The sequence below is a fragment of the Sturnus vulgaris genome, chromosome Z, assembly GCF_052056855.1.
Source record: "Sturnus vulgaris isolate bStuVul1 chromosome Z, bStuVul1.hap1, whole genome shotgun sequence".
Lineage (NCBI taxonomy): Eukaryota > Metazoa > Chordata > Aves > Passeriformes > Sturnidae > Sturnus > Sturnus vulgaris.
In genome coordinates, this window is record NC_142283.1 from 3,489,786 (window position 1) to 3,516,842 (window position 27,057).

The following is a 27,057-nucleotide window of genomic DNA, read 5'->3' on the forward strand; positions in this document are numbered from 1 at the left end:
ACAACTTCAATAAAGATGTTCACCATCTGTAATAAAAACCAAGCCTTTAAAATAAATGCAGATCTCTAGGGAAAACATTTATTCAACTGTTTTACAGAGTAAGCCAATTAAGGCCAAATATATTACTTGGAAATAGACAGGCTTTCACTGGGTACAAATATGAGCTGGCTTAACACTATATTGTATACAAAATGTTCTTTGAAAGCATCTGAGAAAGGTAAAGGCTGAGCAATATAAGCTGAAAAACTGCTTCTTTAAGGCAAACAAAAAGTATTGGTTTATTCTTTGTTTCTTAAAAAAGTATTATTACCAAAATATTTTCTTCACAATTACTACCATATTTCTAAGTAAAGTTTGAAGATTGTGTGAACATGGATGGAGGATAAAAAAAATCAGACATCACTGAAAACTTATATGAGAAACAGTAAGCTCATGACATCACGAAATCTTTTAGACTTAAAAGTGTTTAGAAAACTCAGAATAGCAAAGCAAGTGATACACACATCACCGTTTTCCATAATCAGATTACTGACAACTGTAACTACACAGAAAAAATTACATCATTACATATAACAGATGAAGTCTGGAAGCACTGGAGTAAATTATGTTATTGAAACTGCTGAGATGATTTCATGTGGGGAGTGCAGTACCTGATCTAAGACCCACTGAAGCGACTTAAAATTTTTTCTGTGGTTCTTCAGCTGGCCACGAATTCAATTACTGTTCCATAAAAAGCAGAAATATGCAGCATAGAAAATGAGAATTCAGAATTATTTAGCAACGACTTCACCTAACAGGGCATGGATTTGTGCTCTTCTTCAGCAGCTCACTGTTATGTGCTGTAGAGACTACTTGGCATCGCTCCTGAGAACTCATACAGACACCAGCCCAAGGAGGTGTTAAGTATCCCCTAAACACATGCCCCAAAAAACACATGTAATTCAGAACCGTAGTCTCTCTGGATTGAAATGCATATAGAACATACATGTTATGCTGTCAATATGTTTATATTACTAATATAATAGAAATAGCTACACAAATATCCCCTTTAGAAAGAATACTAATTATCTCAGCAAATGCCTGGTAAGGTGTTACACCACAGCACATTCCACTTAAAAAACTGCAGTGCTGCCTGTACCAGTCATAAACACATGTTTGTTTTATGAATCCTACTGGAAATCACACATTAACTAAAAACTGCAATTGCTCACTTCCACTCCTGGAAATCACCTTCACTTCTCAAGAAGTAGAAGCGGTTTAGAGTTGAAATTACAAATCTGTGCTGCTGAGAATGGGAACACACGGCTTTCACTTCGATCCTAGAATGAAAGCCAGCATTCCTGGAGGGAGGGTGTCGCTGCTGTCACACGGTCCTGGGTGGCAGCTGCTGTTTGTACATCCCTGCCAGGGCCTTGGCCGCGCTGTAGATCATCTGCCGGCGGGACATGCCCGTGAACACGGCGTGCCAGTCCGTCCTGCTCACGTTCAGCATGCTCTTCTCCAGCACCTCGCCCACCGTCACCAGCAGGCCTGACCACCTCAGGCTGTAGTCCTGAGGGGTGAGGCTCTTAGCCTGCGTGTAAAAGTTTGAGAGGTGATTACTGAAAGGGTTTGTAATTAGTAGATTTGCCTCTGTCTTCTGCTTTGACCAACTTTTGCAAGGAATCATTCTTGTATCGACAGACCTATGTGGCACCTATGGGTGTGAGAATCAAATTTCAGCCTGCCCTGTAATGTGCCTAGCCATTTTTTTGGATTTCTATGTGTCAGGATCCAAGCAACATCTGAAGAGTATAAATTAAAACAGGATACTTAACACAGTGAAGACATACAGCCATTACCAGGAAACAGTGCTGTTTTCTAAAAAACAGCCAACAGATGCAATCAATAAAAATACGTATTTATACAATATCCATTCATCCCCAGCCTGGATTGATCCTGCGGCTGCTCTGATCCAGGGGCAGCACCAGCACCTGGCCTTGTTAAACCCCATGATATTCCCATGTATCCATTTCTCAATCTTGTCCATGTCCTTCTGGATGGCCCCACCCGTTGGGGATGTCACTGCACTCTCAGCTCCGTGTCACCTGAAAACCTGCTGAGGGTACCTCGATCCCTCATTAATAATCTGTGTCATTAATGAAGATATTAAACCACACTGGTCCAAACATGGTCCCCCTGAGGGACACCACTGCTCACTGATGTCCATCAGGACACTGAGCTGTTGACCACGATCACCCCAGCAATTCCTTATCCAGTGAACAGTCCACTCATCGACTCCATCTCCCATTCAGACTGGGGGACCATGTCCAAGACTTTATAGAAGTCAAGATAAATGACATCTGTAGCCCTTCCCCTGGTCTGCAACTGAAACCAGAAGGGGAATACTGGGGGAAGTATCACAGCATTGCTCTGGCATGATGCTCATCCTGGGCATCCTTCCTCATACAGATTTTAACTTGGGTTAGTCTATGTCCCGTGCATGAACAGCAGATCAAGTTCATCAGTGTGTTCCAGCCTTCCTAAAACTACTGTCTTGCAACAATAACAACATATATAAGTTTTTTAGATTCTGCAGAATAGTTTGGGTTGGCAAGAGGCCTTTAAGCATTTTTTCCTGTCTTTCTCCAGAGCCATATTTCTCCTTTTGCCACTCATCATCAACTTTTCAAAGCTGCAAGAACTCAGGAAAATAAGAACTAAAACCAATCCCACAAATGTTCACTTTACAGAAACTGGTGCTACTGAAAAAAGCCCCGAAGTTACTATTTGCTCCCCCAAACCAACATCTGAGGATCAAATCCCAAACTGTTTTGTTATAAATTCTTCAGGGAAACATGTATTTTAAAAGAATTTTCAGGCCAGAGTTAACTAAAGCATGACTCATATTGGCTGTCAAGCAACATGCAGTGACTGGAGTAATTCCCAGTCTGTGCCCAAACAAAAATAAACCACCTCATGAAAAACTACTTTTGGTGGTATTTCAGAACTGTACACTAGTGCAGTTCATCCTCTTATTTCCAGCTGAACAAACCATGGTATTTCCAAGATTGAAATCTTTAGATTTCAGAATGTTACATCCGTGTCAGAATAGCACACTTGAAATCAGCATTGTCTTTTTGGTGTGTTCTCTGTGTGTTCATAGGGGACTTAAGTCCCAGCATTAATATGGAAAATGGGAATCTTGTTTTTAGGAACGAGTTTTCAGAGAGTACAGCATGCTGCCTGCTTGGTTAGAATTTCTTCTTCTTAAATAGGAGAGTAAAACTTGTGCTCCAAAGTGACAGGTATTGCAGAGTAAGACTCTTGACTAAGAAAAGCTTTACTATAAATGTCTAAAGATTAATTCATAAACATGATGCAAAGATATTTGTATCCTCATTTCATAAAAGAAAACATTTAAGACTAGTAACTTCCAGTAAGAACTGACATCACTACTAAAATGAAAACTTCACTCTTATGTCTCAGCTGTTAATTGGTGAGAAAACTGAAAACTCACCTGCTGAACATATTGTAAAGGCACTGGCGTTGCTTGGGTGAATGCTTCCAGGTGAATTCCATGAATTGGATCCTCAATAATCAGACATCCAATGTCAAACCACCTGCAGTGATGTACAAATTGTTTTACTTCTGAGTATTGAGCATCACTCTGTTGAAGACCAACATGCTAAAAGCTGAATTATGAACATTTTACAAGCTCTATTACAGCTGTAGTAATAACGTATTATTGAAACTCATCAAAGCATTGTGGTACTTTACAAGTGAAATTTGCATGTGTCACTTTTCTTCTAGCTGTCTATCTATCTAATAACACTGCATGGGTATGTATGTAAAATACATAAAATACATGGAAATACAAAGTACATGAAGCTTACAAATCAAAGGAAAAAAGAAAACTGGAGGGGTGGGTGTGTGGGCAGACAATCCCTTGGCCACAGTTATTCTGCCATAGTTTTCATTCCATCTTTCAAAGAACATTTCTTATTAAAATAACCTTCCCTAACAATTTTAAAGAAAACTGTCTATTTATCATCCATGTTCTACATTCAGAAGATTTATTTGGGAAGTCTAATGCTGTAGCAATCATTTAAATGATTTATTCACAGAAACATTTCTGCCTGTCTGGGCCACATAAGCTTTGTGTTAAGAGTTTAGTGGAGCCAGACAGGAAGGAAGAAGCACTTCCATCATCTTTGAGGCAGGGAACAGAGCACTGGAATGCTTTGACTGGCAACTATTAAACACTGCTGAGAAAGCCTCATGGTTAAATATAACTTGCTTCCAGTTAATAATGAAGTTACTGATATTTTCTTGTCTTCTAATGTTTGCATTTTTATGCATGTGATGTGCTTTTATTTTTGACACACACTCTCCTTTTGCTCTGTTTTTATGTTTAGTATTTTTAGTGCACTATGAATGAGGAATTTTCTGAAGTAAATAGAAGTAGGGAGAATTTTAATTTTTGCTTAGTATTTATTTCCATCTAGTCTGATTTAGATGTTTTATTGTCTTTTCACAGAGGAGTAACTATGACATACATTATTGCTAGTGGTGGGTGATTACTAGAAATTCCTCTCCTTTGGACAGGCACAAGCATGGTAAACAGTAGAAGAAAACAACTGAAATTTGCATTAAGAAAAACCCAGCATTGTCCCTAATGTCTTGGAATTTAATTATACAGCTGCTTCAAGAATTGCCTGTCAAACAACACGTTACAAAATCAAGTTGCAATGCATTCTGAAACACCATTTTTATGCCTGTGCAGTGCAAGCTAGATGCAGTAAGTACATTCTCAGTGAAACGCAAAAAACCCTCACATTGTTTGATAAAATCATATTATTCTAACTGCCAGAATATCTCCCAATATCTCTTCTGATACAATTTCGGAGAGTGAAAGGAGGATGCACACAGCAGTGCACATACTATTAGCCAAATCCCAAATTTTACGGCTCCTTAACTTTTTCAGTTCAAGTCACTTCACTGTGTTTTTACATTGTGAATCTACAAAAACCTGCCAAGGATGTTTTGATACTCAAGATGCCTGGACAAAAAGCTGAACAATATCACCAAGCCTGCCAAAATACTTCAGACAAATCCTCTCCTCTGCTTAATCCTCTCCTCTCCTGCTCCTTACGGACTCTGAGTCAACAAGGAATATTCCCAACGTGTCCCCAGCCCCCTGGAATAAATTCAAGGCTCTCACTTGTCAGGAAGCAGCTCCTCAATGAAGTTTTCCACGGACACAGCAGGCTGCTTCTCGTGGATGACCCCTGTCCGGCGCAGGCTATCTATCCTCTCCTGGGCTCCCTGAGTGGCAACACAAGCTGTCAGGTAAAACTCTGAACCACAGCTTAGTGCAAGGCTTGCACATCAGTCCCAAAAGAACTCAAGAACACGCTTTTCGAAATGACTCAATAGGAAAAAAAACCAACAACCCAAACAAACAAATGGCCGGAAATCCCAAATAGTAACAACATCCATGATAAAGCTAATTAAATATTTTTGGGTTTCTGACATTCCAAGAAAAAAACCGAGGGTAGCATGCAAAGAATTCCTAACCTGTGACAAGAATTCCTAACCTGAGCATCAGTGTGTATTTGTGTTACTTTGACATTTTCACAACTTAAGACTTCTTGTGTTTAGAGTCTTTAAGAGCTTTAGGACCAACTTTGTAAAAGCAAGGGAAAGAATCCTGTTTTTGTGGTACATATCCAACTAACACATATGAATTATTCTCCTGAAAACTGCTATCACTCTGAAGTTGTAACAGAAATACACAATACACTGCAGGAGTTAAACAAGTAAAGGAACATGCACATTATTGCTTTATGTCAGTATAAAATTGCATCAGATAATACACTGCTGTGAGGACAGGCTTTGCTCCTCTGCAAACACTGCCACAACAGTTAGGGGTAAAGGCTTCCCATGAATTTTGCTTACATGTAGTAAACAGAATATGAAACAGCTGTTTTCAGGATTTTCAGTTATTGGCCAGAACTGCTGAAACAACATTTGCAAACCCTTCCTCTGGGGTGGCACAGCACTGTGCAAAGCTGCACAGTGAATTCTTGTTTTTCAAAGAGAACACAAATCTATTCAGGAAGACCAAGTGTTGATCAAACTGTCTTTGATCTACAGAATCAGTGGGGAGAACTTGTCTTGGAGAATCTCTTTTAATTTCTAACATTTCCAACATGATGTGCTGGTAACAGACTATTCAAGAAAATGCCTAATAGACTTTGAAACCACAATGAGAGCACAATGTCTGCAAGATGTGATGGCAATCAGTGACAGCATGAGGAAATTGACATAAATGGCATCATACACTGACATAAATACTTTTCACTCACTGAGAATGTGTTTGCAGAAAACTTCAAAAATATTTCAAACAGAGAGCTTTAAACTGATGCAGTGATCCAAACTGAGGAAAAAAAGACAAAAAACCCCAGACCCCTTAACCCCCAAAATAACAAAACCAACAACAACAAAAAGCAACAAAACCCCCCCCCAAAAAAAACCAAAAAACCACAACCCAACAAACAAACAAAAAAGAAAAAACAAAATAAAACAAAAAACTCAAAAAAAAAAACAAACCACCACCACAGAAAACATTTACCTATCCTAGAAACTTCACTTTACAGAAAATGAGATCCTTCTGGGTGACCACCTCTTTGCTCTATGTATCAACTTACTTTTAAGCCTGCAGCATAGCCCACAGGCTGTGGTGCAATGTTGGACTGTGCAGCCTCTCCAGTCACAACAGCCATCCCAAACACTTCTTGAAAGGCATCCCGAATTGCTGCAACTTTCACCTCTTTATTAGAAGTAACCACTATGTCCAGCTCTCCCCCGGTTCCTGCAAAATAATTTCGTCAAGTGATCTGTAAAAAAATAACATCCACGCATGGAATATTCCCCCTTCCCACTCATGGATAGTTCAAACACAGTTCTACACCTTCTTCAGCTGCTTTTTTCTTTCTCATGCACCGGACAATAGTTCTTCCATGAAGCAGAAGTCATCTAAGTTAGGAATTTAAATTCAGACTAATAACTAAGGCATACAAGGATAAAAGACAAGCAGCAGGAACTGACCTATTTTTAGGTTTAGCACCCAAAAAAAACCCCCATACCACTCATTCAACATGACAATTCACAGAGATTTAGGAAAATAACTCAAAACTTCTATTTCCAAGGATGTTTTGGTGTTCTGTGTAGCAGCAAGGAATATTGCAAACTCTTACAAATGGGATCAAAAACACTGATGCAGGACATAAAATCCAGTGAACAGCTGCCAAATTACAAGATTTAAAAGACAGTCTCTCATTACTTTTTAGTTCTCCTTAGAATGTGAAGTTCAGTGTAATTTTACTGCTCTTTTTAGATATTAAGTATCTATGGAACCAAAAAGCTTGTACACAGTTCTAAGCATTTTTCATAGGGTTATATCTCCAAGAAGAAGCAGGAGCTTTCACTAAACTTTTTCAGAATGAAACAAAACAATTCATTAATTAAATCTAAAACTACTAAAGAAGACTCAATCACACCTCACATCTGTCTGTCACAGCTGGATCACTTTTATTGTGCAGAAACACATCATAAAACCCATCCCTGCTGTGAGAAGCTTTCTCAAGAGCTGCTGAATCTTTTTTCAAAAGTGGAATATGACAGAGAAAGCTGCTAAATAAACTGCATCTACCACAGGAGCTTACAGAGTTTGCAGTATTTATCCTGATTCAGGAAAAGTTCCCCCACTGCTAAGGGCAAACCCAAAGCTTAAATTTAATGAAAAGACCAAGTAACTTTCTGGCTCATATTACTCAGCAGACCTCGTTACAGAAATCATCTCATTTTTATGACTAATCACCAGATAGGCTAGAACAGTAGTAAAACCTATTATTTGGGGGGTTTAGGGTAATTTTTTATCGTTTTATTTATCAATTGCTTTGCTGAATGAAATTATATGTACAGATTACTGAACTTGGAGCAATTGTTTTAAATGCTGTGCAATGCAACTACTGGACTAAAAATAATTGACAGTATCTTTTTTCATTGATTCCTTCTTAATAGAAATCAATTTAACAGATTTAAACAAGTGCTTAAAATTGACTGCAGGCTTTTACTGAAGTTAGCCTTGCCTGACTGCTCAGGAATAGAAATACTGTTGAAGAGCTTTTAATGAAGATAAAAGCTAATCCATAACATATCTGGTAAATTACTGCCTAACAATTCTAAGAACGGCAACTGTGCCTCATGTTTGTTTGCATTTTGTTTTGTATTACAGATCAAATATCAAAAGCCTATCTTTTTTCATCAGAGATACGACAGAACTGAAACCAAGATATTACATGGGTTAAAAGAAACCATTTGTGACAAAATCAAGTCAAATAGAAACCGAAAATGTCAGAGCTAGATGCACCCTGGTAAATTCAGGGGCAGAACTGTTTTATCAAGTTAAGCTCTGACACCCGAATGTGAAATTTCAACGTATCTTGTGCATTATAAACTGAAATGACAGTTCCATATTTAATTTAAGATTCCCTGTTTTGTTGTAAAAGCACTTTTGTTTATGCTTATGAGGTGACTGTTTCCTGTCTAGATAGAAATTGTCTGTTCCAGGAGGGCAGCTCAGATGACATTTTCACAATGTGCCAATGAAGAAAGAGATTACAGAAATATTGCTCAGATGAGGAAAAACAAAAATATTTCAACCACCTCATCCAGAACTTTTGGTGATTTCAGGTTCTGGCACGAGGAACAAGAAATTTCTTTGGCATTGCAGTAAATGGAGGGAGAGCAGGGAGAAGTGGGGCTATTGCTGAGGACACGGTTTTTGTAGAATGCATTTCTACAAGGAAGTACAGGCTAAGTTTACAAACCTCTGACCCATTTTCACAACCTGCAACTACAAAACCAATGCAGTACATAAACGGCCAAGATGTATACAGATGCTTCCCCTTCCAACAGGAATTTAGAGAGCTTTGAGGTAACCATTGACTTAGTTTACTTAACTAAATCCTGCAAACAAAGCATTTTATTAGAATTACTTCCTCCTCCAGATAAAGTTGTTCTGTCAATAAACACTGGGTCAAACTATCCAGGATACAACAGATCCTGTTTCTAAAAACAGAATTACTATTCAGTCATGATGGCAATAGAAACCTTAAACACACTTTGCCAAATTGTGCATAAATCAACATTTGCTGTAGCTTTGCACTGCATCCTGTTACTCTTCTCAAATACCTTTAGAATGCATTGCTGGCTGGCCTCACTGGTTTTATTCCCAATATCTCCTAACTAGACAGCTGCTGGGAAATGTTCCCTTAAATGTAAGACAATTAATACTACTCAATAATTATGTCATCTTCCCCTGTTCTCTGCACTAGTACAAAAGTGCAGCAGTAGTTAGCGGGGTCACCTATTACGTTCAGCTGAAAAATAACCATCTCAGGAAAACAAAATAGTAAAAAAATCATTTTAATGGGTTCTCCTCAGTCTTAGCTGTTTCCTGACCAGCTTTTTTCACAGACAGAACAAGGTCAGTACTGGCACACCTAAGATGGAGAGCTGCTTATCAGACTACTAGAAAAAAAAAGAAAAACATGCCAAAAAAGCCAAAACTAAACCACCACTCTGGACAAATGGTGCCTTTTGCTTCCTTATTTTACTCTCAGGTCAACATTAACATATAACATGTAGTGTCCTCCAATAAAATAAAAATGGTGAGTAGCACAAAGCTTTTCTTTCCTATTAATTTTCAAGCTGTGACTGAAACGCTTTTACACTTCAAGTGTAGAAGCAGTGTGCTATTGCAATAGCTTCTCTAGCATTTACAGGCAATACCTGATGGTTTATCACAAACACTTACTGATATATGGAACCATGCCAGGATCCAGCGTTGTGATCATGGTCTCCACTGAATGTCTGGTTTTATCAAGAACAGACTTCACTGTGGGATTCTCAGCTACACCCTAGATTTAAGCAAATACATTTCCATATTATCTTCTGTTTTAATTTTTCCTCCTCAAGAAGTTAAAAAATGTTAAAAAAAATAACATAAAAATTAAGCTGCTCTGTAACATCTGCTGTGTATTACTCAGCACAAACACTTCAGGATATGACTATCAGTGCATGGCTTTTCTATTACAGCCTCAAGTTTAAATATTACCCTCCTCATTAACACAGAAACAGCCCCATCGTCTTGCAAAGCCAGGCAGTGCTTCTCCATTTAGCATCCTGGCTGCCTAACTAACATAAAAATCACTATACAGATGGCTCCTGAACACTGAGACTGCTTCTACCTGTGGAAGATGCCTTTATGTGCTCATCTGCCTAGCACAAATAGGGTGAAATAATCCACATTTTTATACCAATCCAAAACATGAAATGACTGCAACAATTATGTGGAAATCAGTCTTGGAACCGCAATGGGACTGCTCAGGCATCTTTGAATGATTGAGGAAACAGAAACAGTCCCATTCGATTCCAGACCACTAATTTGTCAATTTTGGATTGTCGTAGTTTCCCATCTCACTGAGCTTGAAGGAAATCTGGAAGCAAGATGTGTGATTTCTTAACAACACCAGAGGAGAAAGGGTATAAAATTACTTCAACGAGAGAGACAAAGGTAACTGTGGCAGCTACTGCATGAGCTCTTCAACAGGAAATTCAGGATGCATTTCTGTAAAAATTCCCATCACATGTCCCAGATACTGGCTTATCTTTAAAAAGCAGAGACTCTGATTTGGGCTTACATATATCACAAACTTGATGGCTTCAGTATAATTAATGATTCCTCTTTCTTTCACTGAAGAAATTCTCAAGGAGTGGTTAGTGAATACACAGAGCACATGGAATGCTTGATGCCTCAACCAAAATCTTTATTCCTGGAGTCAGTAATACAGACCTGGTCCATAAACAGAAACAGGACACCTTCTGGATCCTAGTGGCAGCACTAAAATGTGGATGAGACTGGCTTTTCAATTAATTTGCAATTGAAAGCTCTGGTACTCTAAGAAGGCTACAGAATCAAGTTACAAGTAAAATGTTCCTTCTAGAACACTGCCACCTACTGCAAATATTAGGAGGAATACAAGGACTGAAAGGAAAACATTGTTACTTAAATGAAGAAGGAAAATGTGGTTTTATGATCAAGAGAAGACATTTCTCCCCACAAATGGCAGCACAACCACTCTGCTCTCACTGTATTGATGGAGAATTAATCTTCCACTTTAAGACTGTATCACTGGAGCAATGGAGAGCTCAGTCTTCCATGTCACACACAACTTTTTTCTGCCAGGTTTTCATGCTTAAAAGGGATTGGAAACCAAAATTCTTCAAGTGCACTAGCACAATAATCTTCTTAATTCTTCCTTCACATTCAGTGTGAGATGGGACAGAATGTGGTGCTGCCCTTGAAGACAGCTCACTGCTGATGTACAGCCCTCAGATCCTTTTGCCACAATCTTCATGATGCTACTTAAATGCAGCATCTCTTACAGAAAGGTGGCAGGTTAATGAAATTCTACTCGTTGATGTTGCTGCTGATTTCCTCTGTCTGATAAGATGGCATGACAAGGAGGATTTGTTCTGTACTATATATTCAATACCTTGTAGCAGACTAATCTTAACAAAATACCCTTTCTTTGTGATTGAAAAAACATGATGTTTGTCTGTCCTTGAAAAAAGACAAAATATAACTTGATCGGTATAGAAAAAGCATGACTTGCATCCCACAGGAAGCAAACTCAGTTATTTAGGAAGTTATAAATGAGATACGCAAAACAAAAGGTAAAACAGACTTATCTTTTTCTGCATACTGTCTTTGTGAAGTAAAAAATTTCTTTCAGGTCTTAGAGGGTTCTAGAATTTAACCTGGCTTAAGAAGATACCCAAATGTAACAGGTTCTACCACAAGCTCCTGTCACAGGAATAAAAATTAGCCTAGAACTGCTACATTTGTACAGTCTATTCTCTTCTATGCAGATCAAAAGCAGAAGCACAGTTTCGGCAAACGCCACTATTAAAAACAGCCAGCTTTGCACATGAGACTGTAAAAAATAAATTATGTCTTCCTACAGTCACTACCAAGTGGTAATTCCTCATGAAGGTAGCACACAAACCCCATACCTTTATAAATCCCCAGAGTCCTCCAGCAGGTGCTCCACTCTGGGCTGTAGATACTCTGGGATCTTCATGCTCCTCAGGAAAAGTGATTGCAGAACCAGTCCCAGGAGACAAAGATGATGAGAAAGTTGCTTGTTGAGTAATGGGATCTGCCAAAACACCTGTAAGAGGGAAAGATAAAACACAGGTGTTTAATTTGCTATATTAAAACAACATGCAATTATTTTACAAGAAAATAGCAGGAAGAATAGAACAATTCCAGGCTAATTCACCTCACTTCTTGAAGGCCCAAGAACAATTCTGTTTGTTAAGGGCTAGCAGATCTAAGGAATGTAACCATATCTGCTAACAGAACTGAGACTGCCTGCACATTATGTACAAAGTTAAACAATTATTCTTTTTCTTATCACACTAATTTAAAAGCTGCTCTTTTTATGGTATTTAAACTTTCATAATAAAAAACTAAAGAGAAGGGTAAGTCTCTGAACACGAATACAGGAATGCTCTCATATAATAGGAAAAGTAAATTTTCTAACACTAGGTGCTGGAAATCAGTATTTGACATATTTTAAACGAAAACAAAAAAACCCTAAAACAGTAGAAAAATAAAGTCAGACCCTTTGCCCCATTACTCAAGCTTACTTTTACAGATTTTCCAACACTAGCTTTAACTGAGGTTTATTTTTATTTTAGGCTGGATAACTGATAACTCTTTCAAGACAATTTCCTAATACAGACTACTTAAAAGAGGTATCACCAGGAATAATAAAAGCTTGGTCCAGCGGCAGCTGAAGAGCCAAGTTTCCAACCCAAAAGCTGAAAATGACATCAGCTCAGCAACCACAGCAACTGCCTGCATGGAAGGTATGTACTTTTAGATATCCCAATACAATTTTGTGGCTGGAAACAAGAAAACAGAAGCTGGTATCATGTGACAGACAGCTTGTTAAGAGATTTTCAGAATGAAACACTAAAATTTTTAGTTTACAGCCTGTGATTGGCATTCTGGAGAAATATAATGGTTGAAGGTGGCTCTCTGAGCTAAAGGAAAGCTGTCCAGCTGGGCTTTGATGTGTAAGGTAACAAAAATAAAAATTCTGAAACAAAGATTTTCCTGTGAACCTGAATGCCACCAGAACTTTAAGTGGACTCTGTCCTGAACCATGAGTGTATTCCAAAGGCTATTATCCTTTCTTCTAAGTAGAACTACATGAAGTGTATTATCCCTTATTCTGAGTACAACTCATAAATTAAGTATAACCAGAAGAATAATAAGCCACCCAGGAGAGCCTCCATCCTGTCCCACGAACAGGAAAGCAAATAAACAAAGAATTACCTGTGACTGGAGGTGCAGAAAATGAAGGCATCAGTGGGCTCTGAGGTGCTCGGCCAGCGTGACCTCTGGTGATATCATAGGTGGAAGACATGGAAAACCCTGAAATGGGGGGGCCGGTGGGAGGTGCAGGAAGACCAGGGCCAGCAGCAGAGCTCAGTGGAGGAGGGGGAGCAGAGAACTGGGACACGGGGCTGCTGAAAGCTGCAGTGGCAGCAGGAGGTGGGACAGGGCTTTGGGGTGGTGCAATCGCAGAAACGGTTGCAGAAGGCACAAGTGGAAGAGAGGCCGAGGTCACCATGGGAGGAGGAACTGGGGACACTCCAGCTGGCAAGGGTGGCGAGTAGGCAGGAGAAGATGGCATGCTTGGTGTGGCAAGGGGGCTGGACAAAGCTACAAAAATAAGAGGGGGGGGAAAAAGAGAGAAAAAAAAATTTTTGGAAGTTTTAATCTCAGAGATTCAGTTATATAATCGTTCAGACATTTCACAAGTAATTTTTGAACCAGTCAGGGTTTTTTCCCATTCAAAGTGAATTTGAAATTTCTGCTTTTCACACAGCACCAATGGCACTTAGTCCTTGGTGACAGCATCCTGTAAGACACATCTCTTCTTGCATGACCCTAACAGTCATTTGCTTAAAAAGACAAGTCAATATTTGACTCCTGAGTTTACAGCAGCTGAAACCTGTAAACTCTGAAATGTCTACCCAGCTCTGCTATTCCTGAGTGACTGCTGCATCAGCTGATGCTGCAGGAAGTGCTTGTCTCAGGAAAAAAGCACACTTTAGGAATAAAACACACACTCCCAGTACCTGGGAGTTTTTTCAGTTGTTTCAGAGGTGTGGCACTGTAAAATGGACTGAACCTAAGGCAGCCCTCGCTTCTCTGGCACTCATCTCCCTAACTTCTCTGCTTTCCCTGTTTCAGCTGGTTCTTGGATAAGCCAATTTTCCTGTCTATAACCAAATTAGGTCAGAAAAACAGAAATTGCTATTTCTGATGGCAGTAACATGCTAAACCAGCTTAAGCATCTCACTGGCCTCAGCCTAAACACCACAGTCAAATTATACGCAAATCACACAAATGCCATGGTCCCTAAACTTGGTCACACACACCCATCAGTAAAAAAAAATTGAGCATCCATTCCCCCATATCAAATTTATTTATGTTTTGTTTACATGCACCACTGTACCAGTATGTTATGTATACTGCAAAACATACACAACAAAAATTTTAAAATTACGAGATAAAGACACATGAAAAAAATACTTCTTAAGAGTACAAAATATCTTCTGTTTATACTAGAAATTTTCTTGATAAAACCCTATCAATATAATAATACAGTTCATTCATAATGGTTAACATACTGTATAATACAATCACTGATAATAACTTTTTAGGGTGAACTGTGCAACTGAAGAAACCTCAGTAATTTTTACATCTTGGTTTTAACACGTAATTTTTTAAAATTATGTATTCCAAGATGCAGGAATTTAAAGGTCTGATTCTACATTCAGACTATCCTGATGCTTGGGTTTAAGGTCTGAAAAAAACATCTCACAGAGATCCACATGGAGGAATTGTCTCGTTGGCTGTGCCTGCTGTACCATCCTATTAATTTTCCATTCCCACTCATAAAACTATGCAAAAGTTTCCCTTGAAATTTAGCTGGCAAATTTTCATCTTCCCTGATGTCCATCAATTGCCCTTGCAAGAGGAACGTGCTGCATTTTTTGTATTTTTAGTGAGTGTATTCAAATCCCACAGAAACTGTTTGGAAGATGTTTATATAGGCCAAAATTCTCTTTTCAAGTGGATGTCTACAGATCTGACAGTTTTTGTGCAACACTTGCATTGGTTTTGGCTGCAGGAATGAATAATGATGGAAGTTGTTTCCAAATATCAGTTTTGGAAATGGTTTCTCAAAAACATGACTTTCTTACAAAAGTACTTCCTGTATCACTCCTTGTTGAAATGTCACCTTTACCTGGATGGGACAAATTATGACTACATTTTTTGTTTTTTAAATATCAGCTAAGTAGTGCACTGCTGACAGCCTCTTGTCAGCACAGAAAGCATCATGAAATCTGGGACTTTTTGCTACAAAAGTTCATGTCCACGTTAATTTCAACAACTCTTTTAACAGACCTTGCCACTAGTGGCCAGCAAACCTCTGTGCCATAAAAAAAAAAATAAAATCTTTCATGATCACTCCCTATCTAAGTAGAAAATACTGCCAAAAAGTGTACTTTTAAAAGACCATTCTTATAAAATTAAGAATGTTTATTGAAGACATCCTGTAGTACTTGGTGCACTTCTGGCTCTGGTTTCTTTGCTTGCATATGAATGAGGCAGTGAGTCCATTTCATGCACATTTCATAACATCTCTGCAAGCCTACTCCAGATTAAAGCAACTGCTCCATTACAGGTCACATTTCCAATAATACAGTATAATAATGGTAGAATTCTGGAATTCTATCAGTATCAAAACCACAAGTGATTATTCAGGCTTACCACTATCCCCTAGAGGACTGTAAATCTGTTTTAACTCCCTTCTGTGCTGCTCATCTAACTGTGGACCGCAGTGGAAGGTTATTATTTCCCCAGCCCTGCATCTTTAAAAAATACAAGTGCGTCTACATCACTTCCTAAAACAGTTTCAAGGATAAAAGAAGCTTTAAAAATCTGTGTGGTATCAGATGGATCACAGATAAGGAGCCCACTTCCACGATTAAGAAACAATTTAAATCCTTCCAATTAGCCCTGAGAAGAGAAATGCAATTATGCTGATTGCAACTGGTTTTGTAGGGCTTCAAAAGACATGAATAAAGGTTTCTGTACCTAATGTGATGGGTGTAGCAGCAGCAGCCTCCCCTGCTGTGCTTGGAGGGGGTGTGCCAGGGGGAGTTGTCTCTATGCCACTCTCTTCCATCATCTTCCTTCAGCTATAAAAAACTGTGAGGAAAAAAAAATATATATCTATAAGGTGCATCTTGAGAAACAAGGGAAAAGATTTTAAATTAGAATGCAAAGGCCACAACAGTCATTTACATTCCTGAACAAAGCAGATAATTCAAATGTCGACTGGGGGGGGGGGGAAGAGAAAACCACTGACATCTCAAAATAAGTACAAAATTATCCAGTGTGTCCCCCTTCTACTGTACCTTCCCTTTATTTTTAGCACTGTGATAATGCCTCAAACTCCAAGACTCTAAAAACCTTACTGTGCCTGCCCAGCTACTGCTTCTAAAATATACTGGTGGTACTTAGAAGAGTAATAATAGAAGAGGAATTACACATCATAAAGCCCATATCCCACTGCAAGAAAAACTTAACTACAGGGTACAGTTCTGCTGCATTGTTGAGCTGCAGTAATGCAAACCAGGATCTGGTACTTCCAGCGTGATCAAAACTATAATGAAATAAATTTACACCAGGTTTTCCAGTATAGCCAATCCCTGTAAAACCCATACACCACACTTCTTTGGTGATGCTAACAGAAGTCCAAGTAATTGAAGGCTTTGGTTTTTATTTTGAAGGCCAGAAGAATACTTTGACATATTTGAATAAACCTTTAAAATGTACTACTTCTAAAAAAATTCCCCTTGTAAGCTTATTTAACAATATTGAATTAATGTAAAAGGTCTGAGAAGGAGAAAAGTGGAAAAATCAAGATTTTCCTGAACACGAGGGATCTTCATGCTTCAGTGCAGCAGCAGCTTACAAAGTCCTGCTTCCTCACAAGTCTGGTAAACTGCCTGTACCACTCCCTGAGATAGCAGTCCTTAAGGAACTTTTACTGAAATAAAACTCTTGTAGAAAATAATTATATATATATATATATATATAAAATAGATGGGCTCAAAACATTTTCCACTACATCCATTACATCATTGGGTACTGAGGACTGCCAGCTTATTCCCTTTCAGAATTCAGAGAGGAAAAGGCTTAGTCAATATGTTGAATAAAAATACTCACATGTATTTAAAAAAGAGCTCCACTTACAAAAATACAGGGACTTTTCCCTGCTTAAAAAACAAAAGTAAAAATTCCTCATTCTCTCATTGTTGTTTCAAAGGTATATATATATTAAACTCACAGTTTAATGTAAAGGAAAAATTACTATGAATATCAAACTGAAAAATCCAGACAGCAGGACATCAGTATCAGTCTTGACAAGTGCACTAAAGAGTTTCAAAAACAAATGAAAGCATCAAAATCACACAGGAGAAGCCATAGACCCTCTGATAAATTAGCATGATTTGCATTAAGTGATTCAGGATTAAATGCTTCAGCCCAGCCATGGAAAGCAAGTAAATATGGCTTAAGTTCAGCACTCTTCAAAAAATTCTTATGACAGATGAATTTTGGGTTCTGAGCATCTCTAATTCACTTAAAGGCTTCTCTTCAGATGGGATGAAAGGGCCACTAATTGCCTAGTAGGGAACAGACTGTCCTTGCAAAGGACATCTCATCATCCCACAAAAAAGAAATGCAGACACTTCCATTAAACTTTACTAAGGCCAGGAATTTGCAATTTAAGATTTTTGTCTTTTAATCACTCTACAGGAGTTTACATTCCTCTGCACAGAGATATTTCCCAAGTTATTCTTCTTCCACTTATACACGGCAAAGCATAAAAGAATTTTCCATCGTGCAATTAAAGTGATCACTGACCAAAACCTAGAAACATTTTTTCGAGGCTCTTCCAATCTGCTGCTTGATTTCACCTAATGCCATGATTAAAAGCTGCTGAGAGGTGCTTGCTGCTTAAAATAAATTCTGTGGCCGTGCAGAATGACAGGTAAAGTTCCACACAGCAGCCCTCCAAAACCTTTGGAAGTTTAAGGAATGTGTTACAGTGGTGGTGCTGGGGGGAGGGAGAAGGGACAACCCCCCAAAAAGCCACCTGACACCTGGAAAGTCAGGAATTAGTCGAAACAGAAATAACTCTGTAGCTGCTTTTTGCTATTAACTTAGCAATAAGAAAGATTAAAAACAGAAATAGTAATCCCAAATGTGCAAAAAATCATGTCAGTTGCTGAAATACGATAAAAAATCCCATATGGAACTGACTTAAACGATGTCTTAACTAATATGGAGCCTGCACAAACAACAGCTTTCTGTACACTGATTTTTCAACATGATCGAGTTGTGCTTTGCAGGTACTGCATTATGAAAAAAGTGATTTAATAAAAAAAACTAAGGGTAAAGACCAGACATGGGAATAGGAAAAGGAAAGCACAAAGTACAATGTGTAACTTGAAGCTAATAGCTCACATTGTCGAAATAATCCAGCACCACAGATTATCCAAATGATCCTACAGAATATTAATGAACATAACTAACCTACCCAAAACCAGCTGTATGTGAGGAATGGGGTGGAAGCAGAAATCCATGAAAAAAAGGACCCAAAAGACCCATTAGCAGTGTTCAGTCCTCAGCAAAGATTCCAGTGAGGGTTCCCAGCTTCCCTTAGGGGAGATGCAGGGAAAAAGCTTCCCAGTAGCATCAGCCTACAATGACTGAGCTGTCTTTTCAGTGATTTGAGAAAAAACCCGAAAGTTGTAGCAAAGACTCTTCACAATCCAAGCCGCAAAATCCCAATTTGCAAAAGGGAGCACCTGGAAGCTCAGTCTAACTTCTTAAGTAAGTGACTTCTGTGCCTTCTTGCAAACTCGAACATTTGGGTTCACTAAACTGACGGGGAAAGCGAAGCACACAGAATTAGGTGAAAATCAGTACTGCCATCTAGTGATTTGTGACAAGAAACGGGTAAATTTGATAGTGCCACGTCTTGCTAGGAGAAAATCATGGTTTGTTTTCTACACGGAAATAAAAAAGAAAGGCTATGGAAAAGAGAAATACAGAACAAATGTATTTCCAGTGATCAGTCATCCTTTAAAATAAATCCTTTAGGAAGAAGAAACGTGAATTTTCTTTGATCAATTATTTTGTTAACAAAAACTCAGTTTCAGTACAATGAAGACACTAAAGGGATGATGCTAAATCCTCATATTACACGAAGAAAAGGCAGTACACCCACAAAGTCTGTCTGTAGAACTATTTCTACTGATTATCAGCAGCTGAACCTCATCCGTTAACCTGACACCAAATCTCAGCCATTAACCTAATTCCCAAACCAGGGAATTAGGCTGTGTACACTGAACAGAAAACCAGCTAAAACTCTGACTGAAATTTTTAACAGGCCTTGTGCTAAAAGCACAAGCTAAAGCAGGAAGTGAATAATTTGATTTAGAGACTAGAAGGTTTACCTTGCACATTATTTATCTTCTCACTTCAGTTTAATATAAAGTAATTACATTTGTGCTAATATTTTGCAATAATCTTAACGATTTAACCACACTTCAAAAGCATTCCTCAGGTTATTACTCTAAAATACAGAAATTCACAGCTAATGATAAGATTACCCACAAATGCAGATTACCAAATGTCATGTGGTTAAAAAAAACATTATCTAGCATCAGCTATACTGCAGAGTTTATAATAAGGTGTATATTCAATCATCTTTAATTGATCCCTTCTTCTATTTCAGTAGGTACTCCTGCTAATAAAAAAAAAAGCAAAAACCCCAAACAAACAAAAACCAAAAAAAACTCAGAAACCCACAAAAAGAAACCACAATATATTTAAGCACACTAAGCGGGGAAACTGATCTCTAAATAGAGCCTAAAATGAAACATAACTACTATTCTGGAACACTAAGCTGAAATGCCACTAAACTTTTCTACTTTAATCACAGGAGGCATAACTTTTAATTAAGTTTTGACATGCTGCAGACACTGCTCGTGGCTAAGCACACGCTGACAAATGTTCAAAACAAGGTGCAGCTAACACCAAGCAAATATCAACACTCCAAAAAATGAAACCAAACCAGAACTGAATTGATTTAAAACTTTCATCTGAAAAGCCTCTCATGGTTTTTTTCCCCCACTTTAGAAAGTGAGAGCACTAAGGGATAGAACTTCCTTCAGTCTCTGGTCTGGAAAACGCAGGCAGGTCCCAAAGGACACACGAAATCTCAATGAAGCCAAAGAAAGTGCACAGAGAGATCATCAGTTTAATCACCTGGTGTTGAATGACTTGTTCCAAAGTCCAAAGTCTTAAAGAGAGGTAAAAAACAACAGAAGAGGGGAAAAAAAACAACACAAAAGCCAGCAACAAACCAAGCCCCAGAACTCTCCTATACCTGTTTTCTGAGACTTTGGGCTCTTCACTGATGTCATACCTCCAACAACACACCTGTGTGTGAGGCTATCCCTTGACTGGAGCTGGCAGGTAAACTTTTCGTGATAAAGGCTTTAGAGTAGGAAACTGAAACTAAGTCAACTTTCCTCCCATTCATAATGAAGCAGACTGCACGGGTAAATAGTACTGTGCACTTTTTATTTTGGGGCTCTCTTTAAGTTGTGCTTCTTCCAAGGTAACATGGGCACTTCAAAGATGTGGCATGAGCTAGAAAATCCACAGATGAAATAACTGTGCAATGCGCTAGTTTATGTGTTTTGTGGTATAGCTTAACGCAGAATCTGATGTACTGAATTAACAGCAGATAGCGAAAAATACTCAAACTAAAAGGGAGTCGGTTCAGGGCAGATATTAGGACAAAATTCTTGACTGTGAAGGTGGGAATGCCCTGATACAAGGTGGCCAGAGCAGCTGTGGCTGCCCCTGGATCCCTGGAAGTGTCCCAGGCCAGACTGGACATTGGAGCTTGGAGCAACCTGGGACAGTGGAAGGTGTACCTGCCCATGGCATGAGGGAGAATAAAATTATCTTTAAGGCCCCTTCCAACCCAAACCATTCTGTGATTCATTGCATAAATTACGTTAACCACATGCATAACCATTTCACCTTAAAAAAAAACAAACCCAAAAGCAACACCAAAGAAAACTTCTCACTACTGTGCAAAAGACCTAACACAGATCAGGACATGAAACATCAGGCATGACAGCAAGGGCTGGTGGCCTTCCCTTATCACCAGTGCAGACACAGCCCACAGACACCACAAACCAAGCAAGCTCCGTTTTCCCATAGACTGCCTGACCTTATCAGAACCATCAGAATTCCAATTATTTCATTCCACACACTTTCATGCCATTGCCAACGCTCAGCATTTGCAGCAGACCACACCCCACTCCCCCCCGCTTTGCTATCAAGTATTTCAGTGTCACAAAACCCTCCCGAAACCCCACACGCAGGTGATGGCCGCAGGAGGAGAACTGCTGATCCAGAACTGCGGAATACCATCCAGCAATGCCATGGAATAACCCCACCAAAGAAACAGCCAGACCCGGCCCATCCCAAAGACCTGCTCCCATCGTTTTTCCAGGGTATGGATAGCACAGGATGTGATGCAACAGCTCCAGCGGTTTCAGAGGTGTTCGCCCAAAGAAGTAATGTTTGTTTGTTTTTTTTTTGGTGAAAAACCAAATCAATCAAACAAAGAGCAAATTATGCCTCCAGAGACACTACAACAAAGCAATAAACCTCCTGAAGCACCATTTTTATCTGGCATTAACAGATTCCCGAAGGTGAGGCTGAAACCTCAGGCATTTTACCAGGACCAGCACTCGAATTCGTCGCGGCAGGGCTGGAATTCGGCGCCCCGAGGCTGCGAACAAGCCGGGCTCTCCCCGCAGCAGGAAACCCGGCCGGAGGCAGGAGCAGGACGGAACCAAGCGAAGCACCGGGATAAATCGCAGCGGGAATTCTGCTCCCTGAGCCTCAGCTCACAGCGAGCCTCAGAGCCGGGCGCTGGCAGCACTCGGAGCGCAGGAGCCGCCGCAGCCCCGCAAGGACGAGCCGGGTCAGAACACGAGGAGCGAGCCGCGCACGTCCCGCAGCCGCCCGGGCCCCGGCACCGCCCGGCCCAGCCCTCCGGCCGCTCCTCCCCGCCGCCGGGCACGACGGGTCACAACGCGGCGCCTCCTTCCTCCGCCAAAAGCGCCCTCACCGAGCCCGATGCCCTCGTCCTGTGCTGTGTCTTCCCGGTCTTTCCCGTCCCAGAGATACACGAAAGGAGGCCGTGGCCGGTGCCGCCTCGGACTACAACTCCCAGCATCCTCCGCGGAGCCGCCGCCGCGCCATGCCACGTCTCTCACAGCCGGGTCCAACGGTCCTTCGGGGGGGGGAGTTGCACCCCCGTCCTCAGCTTGGTTCGCTCCGTATATATATAAAAGGCGGCGGCGCAGGCGGGCTCCCAGAAGTGCCACGTTGCCTGCGTGGGGTAGCGGTTCTGGGGACTGAGGGGTTGAATTACGTCGTGCCTTTAAAACTCAGCTTTTAGACGACTGCCTTAAGAAGCCGTTCGGGCACCCTGTGTAGATCTCTATTTGTGGAGATCTGAAGTACGTCTCGGTTGAAGTGATTTCTATTCAGGGAGTGAATTAGGTTGGGAAAGGCCTCTCAGCCTATGGAAGTGCAGCCTGTGACCAGCTCCCTCAGCTACCCGTGGTGCTTGAGAGCCTTGCCGAGCTCCGTTTCCCTTTTCTGGGCCTCAATTCCCTGTCCTGAGGGGCCCAGAAGTGGTCGCAGCACTCGAAGTGTGGCCTCAGCGCTGCCGGGTAGCTCTCCCCTAGCAACGTGTCACATTTTTAATAGAAGGCTGTGCCGAGTTAATAGCTGACTTCAGAGGAATCAGTATGAACTTCAGGCTTTAAATACGGTAGGCATTATTAATTCAGGCCACTTAAAAGCGTAACAAATCTCACGGGTTTCTGCTGTATCCAAGATTTTAAACACAACAATCAAATGTGTTCCACATCAAATTTGTCCTCATCCTGATCTACCCAGAACTTAGATAATTGGACATGGACATGCAGATCTCAGGAGGGAAGATTTCGTTGTATTCATACTTTCTGCTGAGACAATCTGCAAGTTCATACTGAAGTGAAGTTAGGATAAAATCAAAACGGAGGAAAATACTCTAAATACATTGGCTTTTCAAGTATATTAACAACAAAAATTTTATTCAGTATGTGTTCAAATAGTAATTCTTGCACTGAGACTCTAAAATCCAGACTGAAGAACACAGAAGTAGTTTTTCATTTGCCTACGGGAGATCTTGAAATAGCATGGGAAATGCACGAAATGTTATTTTTGCCCTCATGGCTTAACCCCAGCTGGCAACTGAGTTCCATGCAGGTAAAGAGGAAAAGAGGAAAGGAAACTCCATGGGCTGAAATAAGAACAGTTAAATAACTGGGAAAAAATAAATTATTACAGCTAGTTCCTACTGTTATGGAATGGGTTTGGTCAACAGCCAGGGCTCTCTGTTCCCCTCAGAAGGCAGTCAGCAGATTATTTCCTTTGGTGTCAGGTGCCTGATGCCCTGGATCCAGGACTTCCTTCCTTCTATCCTGAAGTGACCCCTGGGAAGGTGATGGGGCTCGGGGGAATTCTGTATTCTCTTGTTTAGATTTCCACCAACCCCCCTTTCAATAGGTCTTTTTCTCCATGTTGAGAGCAGGCATGGAGCTCCTCTGACTGTGCTGGGCTTCTCTCAGGGATGAAAGGGTGGAACTCTAGCAGTCTGTTTCCCCTTCATTTTCCCTAATACTCCTTTATTTTTTCACTCCTTCCTTAAGCTGTGCTTACCAGACAGAGCACATTGTTCACCTGCTCGCACTGTTCTCTGGTACTTCACCCAGGCTCAGACATTCCCTGCAGTGAGCTGGTTGGATAACTCTGCCCTTCATGGGTGCTTCAATTTGCAAAAAGAAAAAAAAAAGCGAATGAAAAGAAAGGAGAAAGGAAATGAGAAAGGCATAGCAAAGCAAGGCAGACACCTCCCACCACCAGGAGAGTGGCTGCACCCCTGCGTGCCTGCCCTGCCTGTGTGAAAGGCACACAGCACAGCTCCCAGGGCTGGGGGAAGACGGCCTGGGGGCTCTCAGAGTGGCAGGTGCCCTAAGAGACTCTGGGGGACATTCCAGCTGTCCCCAGCCCCCTTTTCTTTCCCAGACAGACCCGACATGTTGAGTCCCCTTTCTCCCACCAGGCCTTGTCTCCAACACTGCCCTTCATCCTGGCCCTGTTAGCCACTCACGCTTGGCTGAAGGTGAATCTAAATGTTGAGAAGGATGAAGTGCAGAGGATGCAGGAGCACGAGGACTATCTGCATCAGGAGATGACTGAAGGAGATGGAGGGCAGCAGTGGCACCATGGAAGCCCTGCTCTCTTTAGCACTGCAACAGCAGTGGCTGCTTTGTGTCACAGCAAGCTCTAGGGCGATGGTGGAGTGCCACGACCTTCCGGAGAAGTGCCCTTAGAGGATGTTCCGGAGGCACAGGCTCATCCTCCGGTTCGTTCCTGGGCGGGGAGTGATTTCAGCTCTTTTAGTGAATCCCACTTCAGCCGGCATGAGAAGGGAAGAGACAGGAGCTGCGTATGGGGTTCCAAGGCGAAGGGTTTGTTCTTCTTCCTTGAAGGGTCCAGGGACAAACTGGCTCACAGGGTATGAGTGAGCAGGGTAGATACAGGATAGCCAGAGGGCCAGGGTAGAGCAACAGCAAATGGTCTGAGGGCTCAGGGGCGTACAAGAGGGGAAGGGCCAACAGGGAACAGTAAATTAACAATAACAGAAAGGCATGCTGGGAGCAAAGTGATGCTTCACATAATGAAGGAGGGCCTTAAGGGCTTTCCCTGCAGGGGAGAGAGGCGGGCTCTTTTGCCGTGGGGCTCTCTGCCTCCACAGCTTTGGGCCAGTGGAGCAGCCCTGCTTCTGGGTCTGGTTGTTATGGGCTGCTGGCTGGGCAGGAGAAGGACGCATGGCTCTGCCAGGTGCAGGGAGCAGGAGGGAGCCAAGAGAAGGAAGGCTGTCAGGAGCAAGAAGGTGAGCAGTGAGAAATTTGGCCATGAGAAGGTCCATAGCAAGGAGAAGGGGAAGATCAGGGGAAGCCAAGTGAAGGTTGGCAGCAAGGGGAAGTGTAGCAGCAATGAGAAAACTGGCAGTGAGGAGAAGGTCGGTGAGCTCAAGGAGGAGCTCAAGGATGCGGACAGGGGTGGCAGCACTTTGTCTGTGCCCACACCATCACCAATGGGCACATCTAGGATAAGGCTGGAGCGGGCTGTCAGCAACCTGATCTAGTTGAGAATGTCCCTGCTCATTGCTCTCACTGGACGACCTTTCAAGGTCACTGCCAAGCCCAACTGCTCTGTGATTCTACAGCAGGGTCTGCTCAGCAGAAAGGTGCTGAAGGAGTTGGTGGATGTGCTCCTCAGTGCCTATCGAGTGCTTTCCCATAGGAACTTCATGCCAGAGTTGCACCCAGCCGCTGGGTGCTGCTGTGACACCAGCTCTGAATGCTGCAGCATCCAGGAGAACAGCAGTGCCTACCACCCTCGGGTCATCCTGCGGCCACCCCCTGGCTACTCCTTCCACCTGGATAGCACAGAGCGGCCGCCAGGCAGGCACATCTGTGTGGCACTGGAGTGCCTGAGCTCCAGGGAGCAGCTGCTGGGGCAGACGTGCTTCCTCCACACCTCTGATGGCCAACTGCCCCAGGATCAGAACTGGTACCTGCTGGACACCCTCTGCACAGGCTCCTGCTTGGATCCAAAGGAAGTCACCCAGTGGGTCCAGATGTTGGTGGCATTGGCTTGGCAGCTTCTGCCACAATCGCGGCACTTCCAGCTGACAGCGCTGCCCTCCGGCAAGTCCTGCAGCTGAGCGGCACCTCTGGGCTGCACTGCAGCATTGAGCTGGCTTTGGCCGTGCAGCAGGGCAGCTCAGGTGCCTACACGAGCCTTGAGTAGGCAGCAGCCAGCTCTGCCTGCAGCACTGTGTGGGCCAGTGAGCTGCCACCTCTCAGACTCATGGCCATGATTCCACTGCTGCTGAGGTGACAGCGGTGTTAGGAACAGTGATGCTCTCTGCCTCTGTCCACTCAGTCTCAACCCACGCAGATAGCTCTTGAGGTGTGGGAGATGCCAAGAGTGGCCCTCTTCCAGAGTCTCTCAGAGCCCGGAATGAGGGTAAGGCTCAGAGCCTTTCTAGCAGTTGTCAGTGTCCGGGGAAAGGCAAAGAGTCAGAGAAAGTCTTTTCAAGGTTCCTCTCAAGGTTTATTAGAGGAGCGGGTAGGGGGAAAACCAGAGTCGGGAAAGGGATACCAAGAAAGGCAAGGAGAACAGCTGTACATGAACTTAAATAAGGGCCCTCCCCCATGGGAGCGTACAGTACAGAAACCAATTGAGGAAACTTAGGGGAGTGACATAGGGAGGGACTACAATCACAGCAAACCAATGAGGGGGAAGGTAGGAGGGGTTCAACATACAAGGTCCAATCACATAACATATAACTTACAGTTAACTGGCAATGAACTTTCTAGAATAACAGGTGTGGCCAGGGGGGTTGGCAACTTGGAGGGTTGGGTTTGAAGTGAGGGGCAGGGAAGGGTCTGGAAGAAGGAGAGGAGCTTAGGGGTGATTGACGGGGTCTTGGTGGGAAGAAGGGCAACCTGGAACAAACCAAACAGGGAGGTACAACATTGGGACAAACCATTTTAGCAAAAGGGGAAACAAGGCCGTAACGAGGAAATACGACAAACGACAACAGAACGGGAGATAAGGAAGCTGAA

General features: G+C 41.8%; 1 protein-coding gene across 2 annotated transcripts; it reads right to left on the reverse strand.

The window, feature by feature from the left end:
* Positions 1 to 56: 56 nt before the first annotated feature.
* PRRC1 (proline rich coiled-coil 1) lies at positions 57 to 22,573 on the reverse strand. 2 transcript variants are annotated; one of them, XM_088157086.1, is made up of 9 exons: positions 22,434 to 22,573; positions 16,298 to 16,411; positions 13,460 to 13,849; positions 12,127 to 12,284; positions 9,866 to 9,968; positions 6,693 to 6,856; positions 5,204 to 5,307; positions 3,500 to 3,602; positions 57 to 1,573 (listed from the first exon to the last, which is right to left on the reverse strand). In XM_088157086.1, exons 2-9 carry the CDS (start codon positions 16,389 to 16,391, stop codon positions 1,364 to 1,366), a joined length of 1,326 nt encoding a protein of 441 aa, XP_088013212.1. In that variant the 5' UTR covers positions 16,392 to 16,411; positions 22,434 to 22,573; the 3' UTR covers positions 57 to 1,363. The 2 variants fall into 2 exon arrangements, with proteins under 2 accessions (XP_088013212.1, XP_014747389.1); XM_014891903.2 differs by lacking the exon at positions 22,434 to 22,573 and adding an exon at positions 22,039 to 22,347.
* Positions 22,574 to 27,057: the final 4,484 nt, after the last annotated feature.